A 20,320-nucleotide genomic window follows, 5' to 3' on the forward strand; every position below is an offset into this window, starting at 1 on the left:
TTTACAAATAACAATGGAAAGTAAAATTGCCCCTCTCAGGACCACTGATCTAGAGCAGGCCATTTCGTCCAGCCTTGAGCCCTATCTGCTGGCAAGGAGACAGCAGGTGGATTTGGAGAGCTTCCTACAAGGTCGTTCTGATGCTCTGTGGGCTGCCCTCCTGCCGACCCGCACTCCCCGTCTCCCACCAGCTCTGTGTCACCACCTCGGTGAGCAGTGAGGGGCGGTGAGGGAGACACCGGCCTCGGCTGCAAAAGTTCAGGGAACACAGAAGTATCCAGTAGTCAAGATAAATAAATACTTTGTGCAATTTTTCTTAAGTATCAGCATAAACGCCAAAGTACCGTGATGAACAAAATGTCTAAATACTGATCAAGTTCCAGCCACATTCACTGCAATCCAAGGAGAGGCCAGCAAGGGCTGAGGCTGGATTCTGCCAGACGTCCCGGCCCTGAGCCCGTGGACCCGTTGGGGCGGGGCCTCCCTCTGGGGTACCCTCGAAGGACAGTGCATCATTGTTCCTGCACTCCTGCCCAGCCGTCCAGTGCTCAGGGCACCAGGGACAGGGCGCCCAGAGGCTGACCGGCCTGGATGCCTGCCCCTGCTCTGCTCTCCCCAGGGCCCTGCAAATGGAGAAGTATCTGAGAGGTCACTTCTGGGCTGATTACAGAGTAACGGTCTCAGCCGTTATCTCCCGGGGCCAACGGACCCGACCCTCAGCTTATCTACCTGACTTGGGGGTCTGGGTATTGGTCAACTGCAGGATCCTAAAACCTGATCTCTGGATTTTACGCTGAAGAATTCCATTGATGGGGAGCGTGGAAGGCTAGCCCCACTTCGCGTACTCCTCCAAGTCCGTGGGGTCCAGGCCAGGAGGATCGTTTCTCTCAGCAGTCACAATGAGCGATAAGGTCAGCTGGTGTCATTAGCCAGCAACATGATAACCTTCTGGGAAGAGTTGTTTCCTAGAGCTACTTAGCATAGGGGAGAAAATCACCTACAAGGACATATTAGGGAATGTAAGACCAGTTCTCTGATTTCATTTGAAGTTTTACTTAAGGATGTTTGAGATGCAGCCTGTCACCTGCACTGTGTCCCAGAGGAGACGCACCGTGTGATGGAGACACTCTTACCAGGAGCCCGGGTGCCTCCATCGGGCCCCCTTCCTGACTTTAATCCCCCAAAGGAGACCTTCATGGACTTGAAGTCACACTTCTGCCACAAACACACCGCCAACAGAAGAGATTTGTGAGGAACGAGATGAAGTCTCCCTGAGTACAAAGTCAGAGCCCAGCACATATTTAATGCTTCATAAACGAGGGACTTTGTTGCTCTTTATTATTAATTCTGGAACAAAGAGAAGCAACGCCTCCCCGCACCAGAACACAAAGTCCCCGAGGACAGGAGCGAAAGTTCTGCTCCAGCACAGGGCTGAACCCGTAAGTTGTGTCGGAAAACCGCCGTCATGGAAATCTAGACAACAGCAGGTATAGCAGACCTCGGTTTGATTTCTTTCTTTTTCACCTCACTCTGCAAACTTGCTTAAGTAGCCTTTCCTATCGGGGCCACACTCAAAACATTAAGGTTCTTGATTTGCTTAAGGCCCTGACGTGGGACTTCACTGGTGATCCATTGGCTGAGACTCCAAGCTCCCAAATCAGGGGCCGGGGTTCCATCCCTGGTCAGGGAATTAGATCCCACTTGCTGCCACGAACAGAGCCTGCGAGACACAGCTACTGAGCGCCTGAGTTCTACAGTTCAGGGCCACAGCTAGAGAAGCCTTTGAGCTCCAAGGAAGACCCAACACAGCCAAATCAAATACATAAAAAATGAAATTATTTTTGAGTGAGGTTTTTCCTTTGCCTCTAAGACCGTTGGACCTTCTATACTTCTGTGAATTTCAGCAGTTCTGGAGAAAAGGGCTTCACGGCATTGATGCCTTACTTTCTCACCGCACCCCCAGCAGAGGGTTCAGGACGCCCTTCTTCCTCACCTCGGACTGGGACTCCCTCGGCCCCAGCAAGGTTGGAATCCTGTGCCCCAAGGGGAACACAAGAGTAGAGGACTCGGGGCTTCCCTGATGGTCCAGTGGTTACAAGTCCACCTTGCAAGGCATGGGACACTGGTTCAGTCCCTGGTCTGGGAAGATGCCAGGTGTCACGGGGCAACTGAGCCCTGAGCTGCAACTAGAGGGTAGTCCTCACTGTTGCAACCAGAGAAAGCCTGCACGCAGTGATGAAGACCAGCACAGCCACACGCAAATGACTCTTTTAAAAGGTAGTGCACGGTCTCCTGCCTCCCCTCCATGTGTATCCCATGTGATCATGTCCAGGAAGCAGCCAACACTTCCAGCCATGAAATCCTGCTGACTGAAAGGCCACGCTCTGGAGATCCTTGCATCCCTCCGTGGGTCACATTCTGATGCTCAGCCCCGGACAAAAACCAGGTCACCGCTTCTCTAAGCCTGGTTCTGTCAAAGAGACAATAGTTACTGATCACACAAGGCCAACTTTGTAAGCTGCCTGCCATAGCAGGGAATGCTTTGCAGATGCACAATTAGTAGTACCCATAACTAGATTCTGTTGTGCTTATATTACAAACATCCTTGTGCTCCTGAAGCTCTGTCTTGTCATAATTCCCAGGCCTTGCACAAAGTTGTACATATATTAACAGCAGTTTTTCTACCACTGAGAGTCCCCAGAAATACAGCCTGAGACAAGGATTTGAGCAAATAGTTTATCTGGGAGGTGCTGGGACACACGTGGGGAAGAAGAGGATTCATACGGGGAAGAGAAGGCAGCCAATACTCTCTGTGATAAAGCCAGCCACCTCAGTGGATAACTGCAAGTTGATCCCACTGGGAAACCCTGGGAAGTGGTGCCCAATACACGCCCCAGAATTACTCCACTTGAGGAGCAAAGGACTGGAGTTCTCACACGCCCACTCCTGGGAGCTGTGGACTGTTCCCAGGGAGCTGCTGCTACACTCTGATGTTGAGGCAATAGCAGCGAGCGCAGTGCGTTCAGAGTCCACTAGAAAGGCTGGAGGGGTGGGCGTGGTCCTGGCAGCACCCGCAGTGACTGGGCATCTTGTGAAAAGAGCACCTGAGTCCCTTCCCATGTCCTGAGAAGGCCCCACCGACCCCATTCCCCAGCCTCCTTATGAATGATATCCTCTGATCCTATTGAGGTCGGAGGATGAGATGGTTGGATGGCATCACCGACTCAATGGGCATGAGTTTGAGCAAGCTCTGGGAGTTGGAGATGGACAGGAAGGCCTGGCGTGCTGCAGTCCATGGGGACGCAGAGAGTCAGACACGACGGAGTGACTGCACTGAACTGAACTGACCCTATTGATGAAACCCAGTAGGGTGGAAGGGGCGGTCCTTAAGGGCAGAAAGCTCGTGGGTGGGGCTCAGAAGAGGACATCAATGACAGGAAGAAGCAAGAAATCAGTTTCAGGAAAGCACTTATATTGCTGGGGGTGGGAGGGGCAGGGTGGAGGCTGCGGGTAGGATCCAACTCAGTAGGAAGAGTGGAACGGGAGGCTTGAGCCTCACTGAGCGAGTCCAGGGCCTCCTGTGAAGACACAGCGGGAAGTGCTCTCAGCCTCTTGTTCCCCCGACTCAGCCCCAAGAGGGTCTTTCCCTCCCCACCCCACACCGCGGTGGAGATGAGTCTAGAGACCCAGGAGGCCCCTCCGGAGGTCTGGCTCTTCCTAGCACCTCGCCTCCAGGCTTGCTGTCGGTCACCCCTCTCCCACCTCCCCTCAGGTGCCCAGGGTCACACATCCAGCCACTGCCCCAGGGATGGCCGGCCGCCCGGGACGCAAATTCCAGGCACTGATGGCAAGCTAGTGAAGGGTATCCAGCGACCCCTGAGGAGGTGGGAGGGAAGGACAGGGGCTGTGGCCTGGGGCGAAGGGAAGCAGGTGGGCATCGTTGGCCTGTCCTTGCCTGCTGCTGCTGCTGCCTGCCCGGCATCGACCCTTAAAGAGGGGCTGGACCATGCTGGACACCTGCTGGCCAGCTGAAATGGAGACCCACAGCGATGGTCACCCTCACATTCTCTGTGTCCCAGGGACACATGTATCCCTCTGCCTCTAACAAGAGGAGGGCAGGCGTGGCCACCCCATCCTACGGATGAAGAGCCAGGCTTGTCTTCCTGCCCAGGTCATACAGTCGGAGACTGAGCGGGACTTCCACACACATATCTTGATCCTAAACATTTGGCGGGACTTCCCTGGTGGTCCAGTGGTTAAGACTCCCAGTTTCCAAGGCCAAGTGTGTGACTGGGTTCAATCCCTGGCCAGGAAACTAAGGTCCCCCATGCACATGTGCAGGGAAGATATTTAACCAAAGAAAAAATGCTCGGCTTTTCCCAGTCCCCCTTCGTGTCTTTTCCAGACATCCATCTGTCCCCGGGTCTCCAGCGGATTGTAGAGAGAAACAGAGACGAACCTGCAGCAGGTTGAGCACGTGCTGGGGTCAGGAGGAGTTCCCACTGAGAGCCAGGACCTGTCCTGCCCACTGTGATCGGGGCCCCCATCCCGACTTGGCCCTGGTTGACCCTCTACTGGACACCAGATTTGGTCATTGAGGTTGAAGTCGTGGATGAGTCCTTCCCAGTAGCATATTTGCCAAGGAACCTCCAAGGCAGGAGAGAGATCGAGAATTGAGCGCCTCTCACAGAAACTCAACCACCTGAACGCTGGGTTTTTAAGTCTCCAAAGCTCAGCCCCTGCCTTCCACCCCCACAGACATCTGAAGGAAGGAGATTACAATGCAGCTTGTGTTTCCACAAGACTCTCGCCTTCTACCCCCAACACGTCTTCCAGCCTCAGCCTCTGGTGACACCCCCAGGATCCCCAAGGCGGAAAATGACCGGTGACACAGGCTGTCACCTTGCCTCCGCCGCTGGCCACTCAGCTGAGCAGGATTAAAGTTCACAGGGCTCCTCACCAGCAGGAAGTGGCAGGTCTGGCCTGCAGGGACTCTTCCTGAGAATGCTAAAGGTCCTTGGCCACCTCATCCCAGCCTGAGATGGACTCAGCAGGCCCCTCTTCCCTGGGGTCACCTTCGCTTCCAGAGCCCCCCTCTTCCTCTTTGTCTGGCAGCATCAGCTCTTTCCATAGGGACCACCCCGACTCACTCGCTGGCATCTCCCCAGACTGAGGCAGGGTGTCATCTCCCAAGGGCTCTCAACGTAGGACATTTCAGTCCCTGGTGGGAAAAGGCCAAGAGCCCCTCCTTCATATCCTGCCCCCTTCCTTCCCAGAACCACGGACAGCTCCCCCCTGGCCCTGGACATTTGCCCACTGAGCCCTGCAAATAGAGAACCTGATGGAGGTCACCACCCGGCCCCATATACACCCCACCGCACACACTCCAGGAGAACCCAGCTTCTCCCTTGAGGCCCTGGTGGTTAAGAGCATGAACTTAGGGTCAGGCAGTTGAGCGGTTGGTACTGGTTCATCTACTAACTTTCTTCGTTTGAGATACGGATGCACCGCACACATAACTCATGGGGTCATTATGAGGATTAAAGGACATAATACACAGAAAATGCCTAGCCGAGAACACTCAGTGAGCTCATGGCAAAAGAAGCAACCCTTCGATCATCATTTGCATCTTGCAGAAAGGACAGCATTGAGAATGTCACAGTAGGGCACGACTGCAGGCTCGAAGGTGTCCTGAGGAGCCCCTGCAAGTCCCGCTCTAGACTCCCTGCTCCTTTACGAGCAGAGATTCTGAAACAGGGGGTGGCCAGGGAGGAAGGTGGCTCTGCGACTCTGATCCCAGAAACTGTAGAAAGGAGTCAAGACAGAAAGGCTAAAGGCCAAGGAGACTAACTCAGATGAAAAGCTGAAGTTGTCCCAAGTAGAAGACCCAGAAGTAGAGAGAATTTCACCTGGGATTTGTCCTGCAATGGAGAACGCAGCTGGACACACACACACACGAGCCACACCATTCGGTGACCTTGAGAGTGAGGTGGAGAAAGAGAAAGCATGAGTAGATACACACACTCAGGGATGTACACGGACATACGAGCATCTCCATAGAGATGTAGAAAATGTGCACACAAGCAACACACAAATACACGCTGACTCACACAGATTTGTGCATATTTACAAGCACAGATTCACATATACACAGACATATACAGGTGTCTGAAGACTACTCATGCACACACCAAGACACCCACACACCCGTGTAAACAGGTGCCCCAGACAACCTTGAATACGCTCCTCGGGCCCCACATAGAGCCACACCCCCAGGAAGTCTCTCTCACTCTCTCACCACCCAGGGCTCTCTGCCCTCTGAACACCAGTTTGCAGTCTCAGCCTCTCGCCTCTCAAGCTCCAATCCTTCCTGGAGCCCAGCCTGGAATGAAGCTAAGAGCAGGAACACTGTCTGTCTCAGTGACCACAGGACCGGAGAAGATGGAAGAAGCCGGGAGACCCGGGGCTGGAGAGCCAGCCCTGGAGCATTCTGGCTGCACACGGCCTGACTTGGGCCCCGAGCCCCTCAGGGAGCGAGGCAGCTCCCTGCTGAGACCGTGGCCCCACCAGGGAGGGGAGGGAGGCTGGGGACAAGAGAGGGGACGCAGGATGGAGGGCAGCGAGGAGGACAGCCTCCCATGAGGATGTGGTCGGGGAGCCGTCTCGCAGAAAGCTGTGGCCTTTGAACGAACCCACAGAGAAAAGGGGGGCCACCACCTGAGGTGAAGGACTGATGCTGAAGCTGAAACTCCAATACTTTGGCCACCTGACGTGAAGAACGAGTCACTAGAAAAGAACCTGATGCTGGGAAAGATTGAAGGTGGGAGGAGAAGGGGACGACAGAGGATGAGATGGTTGGATGGCATCATCGACTCAATGGACATGAGTTTGAGTGAACTCCGGGAGTTGGTGATGGACAAGGAGGCCTGGTGTGGTGCCGTCCAGAGGGTTGCAAAGAGTCGGACACGACTGAGCGACTGAACTGAACCGAGCTGAACTGAACCTGAGGTGAAAACGACGCAGAGCTGGAGGAGGCGTCCACCCCTCGAGGAGGTTTCTCTGCGCACCTTGTGGAGACCCCTGGTGGGACCTCCCGTCTCCACCCAATTCTTAAATCCACCATGTGGCCTCCATTCTGGAAAGTTGTCACTTCTGACCCCGCCCCACACGCCTCATTCAATCCAGACAAAGAGGGCCAATTGCCCAACTGCTCACCAAAGGCTTTCTTCCGCGGGACCCTGGGAAAGGGTCTTCTGGAGCCAGACACCTGTCCTCGCCTGGCCCACCCCCACCCCAAGCTGGCGCTGCAGCCAAAAACCCCGGCGCCCCAACCCCCTGGCCCTCACCACTCAGCCGTCCTGCTCCAGCTTTTAAACTCCTCAAAGAACTGAGAGCTTCCGAGATTTCCCAACCCCGAAGAGTCCTCCAGCGTGCGCAATGAAGAAAACAGTCAGGAGATGCTGTGAGAAGTGTAGTTTTTATGACGTGGACAAGCGAGGGGCAAGGGGGCCAGGGGTGGGGCGGGGCAGCCAGGATGGTGGAGAGGCAGGGTCTCCACGCCTCTGGTTTAGAAGGCACAGACGAAGGGCAGCCGCCTCTTGCATGAAGCTCGTCGCCAGTGACCCCCTGGTGGCACAGAGCACAGTGATGTCAGTTGCCCACCTGAGTGTGTCCCCCCAACCCCCACCATCAGGAACCTCTCAGGTCAGGCACCTCACCGTTTCCCAGCAATCTGAGGGCCGTATGTCTCCCCATGTCCCAGCTAGTTACAATCACTGATCTCTTCCCTTGCAGAGACAGTGTGCTAAGGGCTTCCTATGGACTGTCCTTCCATCCTCACAGTGACGCCAAGAGGTCAGGGCTGTCAGCACTCCCATTTCACAGATGGGGAAAACTGAGGCTCGGAGGAGTGATAACCTGCCCTGATCTCAGCAGACAAGCAGTGAATGGAGCCAGATGTGGACCTCGGCCATCTGACTGCAGCCCGTGTGGTCTTCGCCCCTGTTCTAAACTCCCGCACGTCGGGCAGCCGTGCTGTTGGGAGCTGGGGAATCATCTGTCAGCTGGCCCTAGTTCCCACATCTTTCCCGTGTCCCTCGGCCACACTTCACATTATCGAGTGTCCCTCCTGTCTGTCCCACACTCTCTCCTTGTCACCATCCCGTCAGAGGACGGGAGGGAGCCTCGCTGAGTCTGGAGGACACAGAGCCCCCAGCCCGTCCAGGACCCCTCACTGTGGCTCTGAGGATCCCTGCACCTCAGCCCTGCTCACACACAGGGCGGGGTTCTCCAGTGGGGGAGGCTGTGTGAGGGGAGGCATGTCTGTGCAGCTCACAGGGGCGTGTGTGTGGGTCCACCCCCCCACCCCCACCTCGTCCGGGCGCGTGGCCCCCTCACCTCTGGTGCACAGGGTTATACAGTGGCCTCTGCCATTCCCAGGCTGCCCTCGGGCCCAGTATCCAAAATTCCAGCGACTCCCATCAGTCCAGCGAAATCTCCTGCAACGGGACTAGAGAAGAGAGGCTGGGTCAGAGGGCGGAGGTCCAGGAAGACAGGTGCTGGGGCTCCTGAGTCCCCTGAGCATCCCTCCTGGACGTCTATAATCTCCTCTCACTGTGTCACCTGGATAGGACCCCACCGTACAGACCCACCCCCAACGGTTTACAGGTAATGACACGGAAGAGCAAACATCGCTTCCAGCTCTCACGCAGAGCAGGCTTCTCAAACTTCACTGAGCAGACACATCTCCTGGCGATCTGGTGGAAATGTGGATTCTGATCCAGGACGTCTGGGGTGCGGCCCAGGACCCTGTATTTCAACAAGCTACCGGGTGATGTTGATACTCTGATCCCTGGACCACATATGAGCAGCAAATGTGACAGCACTTACTCAGGCACCGCCCCCAGGGTCACTCTGAGAGAAGGACCCACTCAGAGATGAGGACACTGAAATACGGAGGCAGGCATTCAGCCAGTAATGCACAGAGCTGGGTATGAACTCTACTTCCTGACTCCACTGATTTGCCGATAAATGTTTAACAGTCAGCTTTGGTGGAAGGTATGAGGCAGAGGAAAGAAAGAACCCTGTTTATAATAATTGTCCATTTCTCTGTGTAAATGCACCCACCATGGCAGATTTCAAGCTGCAAGCGTGAAGCCACTGAACACGGGTGAGGAGGAGAAGCGCTCAGTCATCACGTCTCCTACGTCAGCACAAGCCAGCTTCCTGGGCCAGGATGAGGCTCGATGGGGGCAGGTGGTGCCTTGAGGCATTCAGAAACGCCCGAGCCCCGGGCCTCCCCTGGTGGTCCAGTGGTGAAGAAGCTGCCTGCCCTTGAAGAAGCTGCCTTGCCCAGCCATGGGTTCGATCCCTGGTCCTGGAAGACCCCACGTGCCGTAGAGGAGCTAAGCCCTGGCATCAAAGCTACTGAGCGGGGTCTGTCGAGCGTTCAGCAGCAGCTGTGAAGGCCGGCACCCTAGAGCCCATGCTGTGCAGCATGAGAAGCCACCTGTGAGAAGCCTGAGCACCGCAAGGAGGCAGCAACCCCCCCCCGCCCCCGGCGGCAACTGGAGAAAGCGCGGGTGCAGCGACAAAGACCCAACCCCATCCTAAACAATGAAAATTTAAAAAAATAATGGATTCACTCTGCAGTATCAAATCACCTTAAAAAAAAAAGACCTGAGAACTGACCCTCACTTACCCTGCCCGTGATAAAGCCTCCAATCCAGACCTGTGACTGGTTGGTCCTTCTTGACCAGCGTGTCACACGATAGTCAAAGCGGTAGTTGTGGATGGAGACGAGGTTGCCTCGGTAGCAACGCCTGCAGATTCTCTGCAGAGAGACGAAGTGGGGTAGAAACTCACTGTTTTCTTGCAAGGCCCTCAGCCTCCACAAGAGACCCCCCACATCCTTTCCCAGCTCAGAAATCAGAGGTCTACAGCCCCCCTGAATCCCATCTCTTGCTTCTTTATTTGACATCAGGAACTTCTTGCAGTAAAGACTAATAATACTCAGAATAACTAGAAGCACCATTTTAAAATGTTTTCATATTATTTTCATATGGAATTATTTAATAGATGTATACAAAATAACATTATACTTGAAAGATGTTTAAAGTGGTTATTCACTTGTTCTGGCCTTTACTTTGCATCTTGATCTCCAAGGTCAAATGCTTTCTTATCCTCTTTTAATTTTCAGTTGGAGGATAATTGCTTAACAGTGTTATGTTGCTTTCTGCTGAACAGCAGTGTGGATCAGTCACAGGTACACATAAATCCCCCCGCTTCTGAGCCTCCCTCCCATTCCCATGGCCAGCGTTTATGGAGAGCTTACAGTGACCCAAGGACCATTCTCCCTTCATGGATCACAGCACTGTCCTGGCAAAAGAGCTTGTGTAACTCAGTGAAGGTCTCAGTGATGCCATGTGGGGCCATCCAAGACGGACGGGTCACATGGAGGGTCCTGACGAAACCTGGCCCACTGGAGGAGGGAATGGCCAACCACTCCAGCATTCTTGCTGTGAGAACTTCATGCACAGTATGAAAAGCCTAAAAGATATGACACTAGAAGATGAGACCCCAGGTTGGAAGGTGTCCTGTATGCAGCTGAGGAGGAGTGGAGGGCAATTACAACAGTTCCAGAAAGAACGAAGCAACTGGGCCAAAGCAAAACAATGCTCAATTATGGATGCATCTGGTGGTGCAGGTCTGATGCTATAAAGAGCAATATTGCATAGGAACCTGGAGTGTTAGGTCTGTGAATCAGGGTGAGTTAGGCTTGGTCAAGTAGGAGATGACAGTGAACTAGAATGATGGGAAGGGGCAAATATGATTCACATGACCACACATCAACTAGTGAAGGCAAGAACCCCTTGGGAGAAATGGAGTAGCCCTCACAGCCAACAAGAGCCTGAAATGCAGTGCTTGGGTGGGACCGAAAAATGACAGGATGATCTCTGTTTGTCTCCAAGGCAAACCACTCGAAATGACACTAATCCAAGTCTATGCCCCAGCCACTGATGCTGAAGACGCTGAAGTTGACCAGTTCTACGACGACGTATAAGACCTTCTAGAAGTAATACACAGAAAATGATGTCCTTTTCATCACAGGGGACTGGCGTGCAAAAGAGAGAAGTCAAGAGGTCCCTGGAGTAACAGGCAAGTTTGGCCTTGGAGTACAGCATGAGCGGGGCAAAGGTTGACAGAGTTCTGTCGTGGAAATGCACTGGTCACAGCCATCACTCTCTTTCAACAACAGAAACGATGACGCTACCCATAGACTTCGCCACACGGCCAACACTGAAGTCAGATTATATTCTTTGCAGCCAAAGATGGAGAAGCTCTATGCAGTCAGCAAAAACAAGACCAGGAGCTGACTGTGGCTCAGACCATGAACTCCTTATTGCCAAATTCAGGCTTAAAATGAAGAAAGTAGGGAAAACCCCTTAGGCAATTCAGGTAGGACCTAAATCAAATCCCTTTTGATTATACAGTGGAGATGAAAAATAGATTCAAGGCATTAGATCTGAGAGACAAGGGGGCCTGAAGAACTATGGATGAGGTTCGTAACATTGTACAGGAAGCGGTGACCAAAACTATCCCCAAGAAAAAGGAATGCATTAAGGCAAAGTGGTTATCTCAGGAGGCTTTACAAATAGCTGAGGGAAGAAGTGAAGCCGAAGGCAAAGGAGAAAAGGAAAGATATTCCCACCTAACTGTGGAGCTCCAGAGAACAGCAAGGAGAGATAAGAAGGTCTTCTTAAATGAACAATGCAAAGAAGTAGAGAAAAATAATAGAATGGAAAAGAGTAAAGATTTCTTCAATAAAATTAGAGATAGCAGGGAACATTTCATGCAAAGATGGGCAAAATAAAGGACATAAATAGTGAAGACCTAACAGAAGTAGAAGAGATTAAGAACAGGAGGCAAGAAGACACAGAAGAACTGTACAGAAAAAGTCTTAGTGACTCAGATGACCACTATGGTGTGGCCACTCAACTAGAGCCAGACATCCTGGAGGGTGAAATCAAGTGGGACTTAGGAAGCATCACTACAAAAAAGCTAGGTGAAGTTATGGAATTCCAGCTGTGCTACATAAAATCCTAAAAGTTGATGCTACTAAAGTGCTGCACTCAATCAGTTCAGTTCAGTTAAGTCACTCAGTTGTGTCTGATTCTTTGTGACCCCATGGACTGCAGCATGCCAGGCTTCCCCATCCATCACCAACTGCACTCAGGATGTCAGAAAATTTAGAAAACTCAGCAGTGGCCACAGACTGGAAAAGGTCAATTTTCATTCTTATCCCAAAGAACAGCAATGCCAAAGAATGTTTAAGCTACCATAAAATTGTGCTCATCTCACATGCTAGCAGGGTCATGCTCAAAATCCTTCAAGCTAGGCTTCAGCAGTGTGAACCAAGAACTTCCAGATGTACAAGCTGGATTTACAAAAGGCAGAGGAATCAGAGATCAAATAGCCAACATTCATTGGATCATAGAGGAAAAAAAGTACATTCCAAAAAATATCTACTTCTGCTTCATTGACTACACAAGAGCCTTTGACTGTGTAGATCACTACAAGCTGTGGGAAATTCTTAAAGAGATGGAAATAACAGACCACCTTACCTGTCTCCTAAAAAAACCTGTATGTGGATCAAGAAGCCACAGTTAGAACTGGACATGGGACAACAGACTGGTTCAAAATTGGGAAAGGAGTATGTCAAGGCTATATATTGTCACCCTGTTTATTTAACTCATATGCAGAGTAAATCATGCAAGATGCAGGCTGGATGAATCACAAGCTGGAATCAAGAATACCAGGAGAAATATCAACAACCTCAGATATGCAGACAATATAATTCTAATGACAGAAAGTGAAGAGGAAGTGAAGAACCTCTTGATGAGGGTGAAAGAGGAGAATGGGAAAAGCTGGCTTAAAATTCAATATTCAAAAAGCTAAGATTATGGCATCTGGTCCCATCACTTTTTGGCAAATAGAAGGGGAAAAAGTGGAAGCAGTGATAGATTTATTTTCTTGGGCTCCAAAATCACTGCAGATGGTGACTGCAGCCAAGAAATTAAAACATGTTTGCTCCTTGGAAGAAAAGCTGTGACAAACCAAGACAGCATATTAAAAAGAAGAGACATCGCTTTACCACCAAAGGTCCATAGAGTCAAAGCTATGGTTTTTACAGTAGGCATGTACGGGGGTAAGGGTTGGATCATAAAGAACACTGAGTGCTAAAGATTGATGCTTTCATATTGCAATGTTGGAGAAGACTCTTGACAGTCCCTTGGATTACAAGGAGATCAAATCAGTCAATCCTAAAGAAAATCAACCCTGATGATGATTTGAAGGACTGAAGCTGAAGCTAAAGCCGAAGCTCCGATACTTTGGCCATCTGATGTGAAGAGCTGGCTCATTGGAAAAGACTGACACTGGAAAAGATTGAAGGCAAAAGGAGAAAGGGGTGGCAGAGGATGAGATGCTTGGATGGCATCACTGACTCAATGGATATGAGTTTGAGCAAGCTCCAGGAGATGGGGAAGGACAGGGAAGCCTGAAGTGCTACACTCTATGGGATCAAAAAGAGTGGGGCACAACTTCGTGACTGAACAACAACAGACTATTCTAAATACTTCCCATGTGTTAGCTAATCCTCACCATAACTCTCTCTGAGAGGTGGTATCATACATCTCCATTTTACAAATGAAGATACAGGAGCCCTGAAAGGTGAAGTGACTTGCCCAAATAAAATAGCTGATGAAGGCAGAGCCAGGACACAACACAGGAGTCTCTTACACCAAAGCTTTTTATCTAAACTAGTGGCTCTCAGAGTGCACTTTCTAGACCAACAATATCATCACCTAGGAATTTGTTATAAACCCTCACACCCCGGATTTACTAATCTAGAAACTGAGGTGATGGGGCCCAGAAATCTGTGCTTTAACAAGACTTCTGGTGGATACTAGGCTTGGAGAACCCCTAGTCTAAATAATAGAGAGAGAAGGCTGAATCCACTCTGGTCTCCCAACTCCTTGGGAGCAGCCTCGCTGCCGCTTACCTGAGCATGCCTAAACCTCCTTGGGGTCCGCACAAATCTGTAGTAGCACCTCTTGCACGCAGGACCACCAGGAAGTTGCACTGTCTCCTCTTCCTTGGGGCACTGCACGTCCTCATCTAAGTCATCTGGGTCTGACTCTGAGTCCCCCTCATCGTCGTGGGCGTCCTCGGCCTCCTCTCCCCCCGACTCCACCACCTCACCACTCAGGGCCAGCTCTCCTTCCTGCCCCCCTGAGCCTTCAGCATCCTGGCTCAGGTCTGCCTGTGTCTCCGGACTGCCCACATGGGGGGCATCCTTCTCTGCAAAGAAGAAACAACCCACCATCAGACCAAGTACCACCTTCCTCCAGGACCACGGACAGCTCTGATGGCTCCACCCAGTCTTCCTAGGGACCCCATCTGGAACCAAAGACGGGAGGGATCCCTTGGGGGTTGGATGAGCCAGAATTCTTGCATCACACACACAGTTGCATGAGAACCTGATGCCAGCTGACACCACGTGCGGGTAATTTGGGAGGGAGAGATGTGAGAAGCCCTCATCTTCATAGGGGGTGTTTTCCCTTGCAAAGGAGCCCTGGGGGAATGTTCAGGTCACAGCTCTGGGTCCAGGAGAAATCTAACTAGAGACGGGCTGGGGCAACTGAACAGGGGCCTGTGGCCCTGGACCTATCAGAGCAAAAAACAACACAGGAAAGACGAGAGGAAGATGGATGAGAAGGGAAGGGGAGCACTCACCCAGATAGAGAGCAGAAACTGTCCCCAGCAGCAGAAGGAGCAGGAGCAGGCAGCCTTTCATGTCCCTGCAGGCTTGTGACAGACACACAGCTCCGCGTTCCCTCCTGGGGTCTTCCCTTGTGTCTGCACGGCCCCTGGAACACAGTGGAGAGGCAGGGTCTGCTCAACTGGTAGATTAAAGGGCAAAGTAGAGAGCTTCCTTGTCTCCCAGCGAACAGACCCCGAGCAGGGGGTTGTCAGCTCAAGTCCCTTTTCCTGAGAGCGTGTCACTGCTCCCTGGGCCAGCACTCAGCTCAGACCAGCTCTTCTGCAGGCACAGGCGTGCTCACCTTCAGGGCCAGAGTCAGACACACTGGGGAAGAAGGGGGAAGACAGGGGTCATTAAGGTGTACAGGACCGGAGTCCCCGGTGGTTCCCATATAAAGCCTGGGTTCTTCCCAGCCCCGGACCTATCCTCCCGGGGAACCTGAGGGAGTCTTACCTCCTGAGAGTCTGAAGCCTCCGCTCTCAGCCTCTGGCTATTGGCACACAGAAGCTGCCCTTATACCAGGCTTTGGGGAAGTGGGAAGAGGCCAGGAGGATTGCCCCAGGCTCGGGGGTTGGACAGCGGGGCTGATAAGAGGTTGGCTCAGTCCTCCCACCCTTGGGCCGTGCTCTCTGTTGGGACGCCAGGGACCTGCCTCCTGTTTGGACATAGATGTCCCAACACCCTAGTAGGCTCCAGAAGCCCCCACGACTACTGTCCAGACTGAATTTTTATCAGTGCCCCTAAAGGGTGCAGGTCTGTACAATCCTCTTCAGTCCCAGAAGCAGCCTTCCCTGGGTCAGTTTTCCAGCAAATGCCATGGAGGATCCGGGGGCAGGGAGACCAGGGGGAGGAGGGGGAGGGTAAGGGAGGCTCGGCCCTCCTGAGCTCTTGTTGGGCTGTGTGTGCACGCTTCCTGTGCGTCACATCCCTGGATCCTCTCCTTCCTCACCTCGGTCCCACGAGGACGTGCGATCAGCCCGACTTCACTGATGTGAAGAGTGAGATTCAGAGAGGGCAGGTGACTTGCCAAGGTTGTGTGGGAAGTGGGGCAGCTGGGATTACTAAGCCTTTGAGGCTCAAAACCTTCTCTCTCTGTCTGTCTGTCTCCCTCTTTCCCTTCTTCACTCTCTTCCTGTTTCTCCCTCTCCTTCTCTCGCTCCGTCTCTTTCTCTTAATGTGTGAAAATTTTATGCTCTTTCCTTCATGCCATGGCTCTAGATCAAGGTCCTCAACCTTTGTATCTTTACTACTGGGAGTGAAATCATTCTGTTTTGGAGGCTGGGGGCGTGATCTGTCCTGCATCTCATAGAAAGTTTAACAGCATCTTTGGGTCTCTGCCCACTGGAAGTCAATTGTGCCTCCCCCAGTCAGGCACTAGGATATGCCCCCACACATTTACAAATAACAATGGAAAGTAAAATTGCCCCTCTCAGGACCACTGATCTAGAACAGGCCATTTCGTCCAGCCTTGAGCCCTATCTGCTGGCAAGGAGGCAGCAGGTGGAATGGAGACCTTCCTACAACGTCGTTCGGACGCTCCGTGGGCCGCCCTCCTGCCCGCCCACACTCCCCGTCTCCCACCAGCTCTGTGTCACCACCGCGGCGAGCAGTGAGGGGCGGTGAGGGAGACACCGGCCTGTGCTTCAAAAGTTCAGGGGACACAGAAGTATCCAGTAGTCAAAATAAATAAATACTTTGTGCAATTTTTCTTAAGTATCAGCATAAACGCCAAAGTACCGTGATGAACAAAATGTCTAAATACTGATCAAGTTCCAGCCACATTCACTGCAGTCCAAGGAGAGGCCAGCAAGGCCTGAGGCTGGATTCTGCCAGACGTCCCGGCCCTGAGCCCGTAGACCCGTCGGGGCGGGGCCTCCCTCTGGGGTACCCTCGCGGGACACTGCATCGTTGTTCCTGCACTCTGCCCAGCGGTCCAGCGCTCAGGGCACCAGGGACAGGGCGCCCAGAGGCTGACCGGCCTGGATGCCTGCCCCTGCTCTGCTCTCCCCAGGGCCCTGCAAATGGAGAAGTGTCTGAGAGGTCACTTCTGGGCTGATTACAGAGTAACGGTCTCAGCCGTTATCTCCCGGGGCCAACAGACCCGACCCTCAGCTTATCTACCTGACTTGCGGCTTGGGGGGAATTGGTCAATTCCAGAGAGGGAAAACCTGGTCTTCAGATTTCAAGCTGGAGACTTCCCTTGGAGGAGGAGTGGAGGCCTAGGCACCCCTCCATTATTCTGCCAGTCCTGGGCCCAGGCCAGGGACACCATTCCACACAGCAGCTGGGATGACCAATAACATCGGCTGGTGTTGCAAACCAACGCCATGATACGCTTCTCAAGCGCTGTTTCGTGTAAACATCCCTGTTTCACACATTAGGAAACGGCCTCTCAGAGAGCTGAAATAAGTCGCCAAAGACCACACGACAAGTCAGAAACAGGCCTTCCGGCTCCTTATCCGCCTGCCTACCCTTGGCCTCCTGTCCCTGGAATCCCATCCCTCTGGCCGGCCCCTCCCCTAAGCTGACCCTGGGCAAAGACATCCCAGTGACTTCAGGGACATCCTCAGTCATCCCGGTGATGTCTGCCGGATGTGAAACTGGAAACAGCTCTCTAGGCCTTGCCACGAGGCAGGTGGGATCTTAGTTCCCCAACCAAGGATCGGTCCCACGCGCCCTGCAGGGGAAGCTCAAAGTCTTAACCATGGGGCTGGAAGTCTGGACATAACATTTCTGGAGCTCCACACCATCCCAACGCTGTGCTTCATTAAGGCTTTTGCATCCTTATCCTACCCTCTTAATCTTTACATTCACCTGAGGGACTTAGGCACCGCCGTTCTAGTCGACAGATCCTAGAGCGTAAGTATCTTGCCGAGGCCACACAGCTAATTAGAATCTTAGTTCCTTGACCAGGGATTTAATCTGCACCCCTGCACGGGAAGGCAGAGTCCTAACCACTGGACCACAAGGGAACTCCCAATATGACTCTTAAAAGATTTGGACCTTTATCTGTAAACCTGAAGAGACGTGTATGCTGTATCGTGAAGCGAAAAGAGAACAGCAAACTGCAGAGAAAAACAGCTAGTGTGAGCGCACTGCTGCCAAAAGGCCAGTGTGGGCTCTGGCTCCGTGCCCAGCACACACCAGTAAGCAGGCCAGGTGGTGGAAAGGCCTGCCCAAAGGCTGACTCCCCCCACCCCCGACAAGCGGGGCGTGAGAGCCTTCATAGACACGGAAGGGGCAGGGAGCCACACGCAGAAACAGCACCGTCAGCTGTGACAGCCATCTTCAGGTTGGCCATCGATGGTCTGACCAGCGCCATCGTGGTTGAACTAGCTACAGTTAATCTTCAGTTCCGGGGGCACTTGTTCCCATTTCTTTGAAGCCAATTATCGGAATTGTGGCTGCTCATGTCCTGGGTACAGTCTGATCATCGTGTAGTTAACTTCTCCACCTGGTGTTTCAGTATCGATAAGACAGCTCACGGGATATGGCTCAGAACATGATCTGTAGCCCTTGAGAAAGAACTAAAAGTCCTTGACTATGCTTAATGACTACAGTATTATTATTTATTCTCCTTACACTCTTTTCCTTTGTCTCAGCATTTCTCACTCTTCTGATTGAACTTTTACTTTTTGACTGAAAGTTTCCACGTGCAAAAGGCAGGCAGACGACATGGTGGGGGGGCGGGGGCTGAGAAGGGCCATATGGTCCTGCTCCATCTCAATACTTTACAAAGGAAAAAACCGTATGCAAGTGTCTATCTGTGAGTTTCCTTTATACAACCACAGACCGTGGGGCTGCCATGCTCAACAGATCCACACTAGCCTGTTGACCTTGGTGGCCTCCAGGAGCAGAAGAGGGAAGATGGCTGTCTCCCTTCTTGTTACAGCTGTGCATGTCTCAGTGGCTGTGATCTGTGTGTGTGCCCTCTGAAATTTTGCAAGAGGCCTTAGTAATGACTTTGTGAAATACACAAACCCCACCCTGGGACATTTGGATTGCCTGGTAGATCTAGAGTGGAGGGCATGTGTGCCCTTTCAAAAAGCTTCCCAGCTGACTCTTCTGATGGAAAATGTATCTGACAATCACAGTCATGGGGATGTCTGAGCACAGGAAATATTCATCTCTGCCTGACCCCACTTCCTTGAGAATGTAACCACTCAATTAGGACATCCCTGGTGGTACAGTGGATAAGAATCCAATTGCCAGGAGACATGGGGTCGATCCGTAGTCCAGGAAGATTCCACATGCCTCGGAGCAACTAAGCCGTGCACCACCAGTACTGAAGCCCACGTGCCTAGAGCTGTACTCTACAGCAAGAGAAGCCACCACACTGAGAAGTCCACGCACCGCCAGGAAGAACAGTCCCCACTCCACACAACTGGAGGAAGCCCGCACTCAGCAACAAAAACCCAGGGCAACCGAAAACAAACAACAATACACAACAGTTAATTTAAAAATAATAAAACTTAAAAAAAAAAAAGAACTTAATGACTCAGCTGGTCAACCTACCAGCCTTCATTATGGTAACACATACTGCTCATTTTAAACCACGGTGCATTGCATACATTACCTCATTTACAACAACCTAGAGAGCTAGTGGCTGATATCTCCATCGTGCAGGTGAGGAAACCAAGGCTCAGTGTGGCTCCTCACCCACTCTGCACTCCCCCTCCCCACATTGGGTCGACTTCCTCTACATACGCTCTTGTAACTCCATGTGCTTGAACTTCAGAGTGCCTGTTGGAGTTAGTCATTTTCTCTTTTTTGAGAGATTGTCTGGTTAGTGGGTTAACATCTATCTCCCTTCTAGGCTATAAGCTCCAGAATAGCAGAAACTACATCTGTTTACTCGCGCTCGTATCTTTGGTGCCTCGTACAGTGCCTGCTCATAGTAGGTCCTCAATAAAGATTGTTCAATGAATGGATGGTTAAGTACATTGTTCAGGCAAATAGCGGGGTTGGAACTCAAATTCAGTTCTCCCTGGCACCAAATTTCTGTTCCCTTTCACGTGCTTGATGTATGTCAAAAGCCACGCCATCCATCTAGGTGCAAACAAAATCACAGCAGAGTACAATCCTTGCCCTCAATTTGTTTACAGTCTGGCTGGTAAGAGGAAACACATCCAGGTTAAACAAGAGGAGAAAGATTAAGACCCAAGCTAAGAAGCACTCTCCACTGATGCTGAAGAAATTCCACAGTGGAAGAGGTATGGGAAGGCTCCAGGGAAATAAGGAGCTGATGCTCATCTGGATGCATTAGCAGTGAACAGAAGGGAGGGGAACAGGTGATCCAGGCAGAAAGGACAGAGGTGCAGGTGGGGCAACCTTGGCACATGTGCAGGACAGGGCCCTTTCCTTCACTGCTGTTGTTCAGTCACTCAGTCGTGTCTGACTCTTTGTGACCCTGTGGACTGCAGCACACCAGGCCTCCCTGTCCATCACCAATTTCCGGAGCTTGCTCAAACTTATGTCCATTGAGTCAGTGATGCC

The 20,320-nt window shown here is 52.0% G+C and overlaps 1 protein-coding gene across 1 annotated transcript; it reads right to left on the minus strand.

Annotated features, from left to right (window-relative positions):
- Nucleotides 1-7,405: 7,405 nt before the first annotated feature.
- LOC133227102 (proteoglycan 3-like) lies at nucleotides 7,406-15,584 on the minus strand. The gene is made up of 7 exons (XM_061381527.1): nucleotides 15,278-15,584; nucleotides 15,126-15,148; nucleotides 14,797-14,930; nucleotides 14,063-14,361; nucleotides 9,701-9,832; nucleotides 8,398-8,509; nucleotides 7,406-7,626 (listed from the first exon to the last, which is right to left on the minus strand). Exons 3-7 carry the CDS (start codon nucleotides 14,855-14,857, stop codon nucleotides 7,568-7,570), a joined length of 663 nt encoding a protein of 220 aa, XP_061237511.1. The 5' UTR covers nucleotides 14,858-14,930; nucleotides 15,126-15,148; nucleotides 15,278-15,584; the 3' UTR covers nucleotides 7,406-7,567.
- Between the last annotated feature and the right edge of the window lie 4,736 nt (nucleotides 15,585-20,320).

This window comes from Bos javanicus, chromosome 15, assembly GCF_032452875.1.
Source record: "Bos javanicus breed banteng chromosome 15, ARS-OSU_banteng_1.0, whole genome shotgun sequence".
In the NCBI taxonomy this organism is placed as follows: Eukaryota; Metazoa; Chordata; class Mammalia; order Artiodactyla; family Bovidae; genus Bos; species Bos javanicus.

Coding starts and splice junctions, on each gene's coding strand:
- LOC133227102 (XM_061381527.1), bottom strand. CDS start 14,857: ATGAAAGGCTGCCTGCTCCTGCTCCTTCTGCTGCTGGGGACAGTTTCT. Junction 8,510..9,700: donor GAGGCTTTATCACGGGCAGG/GTAAGTGAGGGT, acceptor TCTCTTCTCTAG/TCCCGTTGCAGGAGATTTCG. Junction 7,627..8,397: donor TATAACCCTGTGCACCAGAG/GTGAGGGGGCCA, acceptor CTGTGCCACCAG/GGGGTCACTGGCGACGAGCT.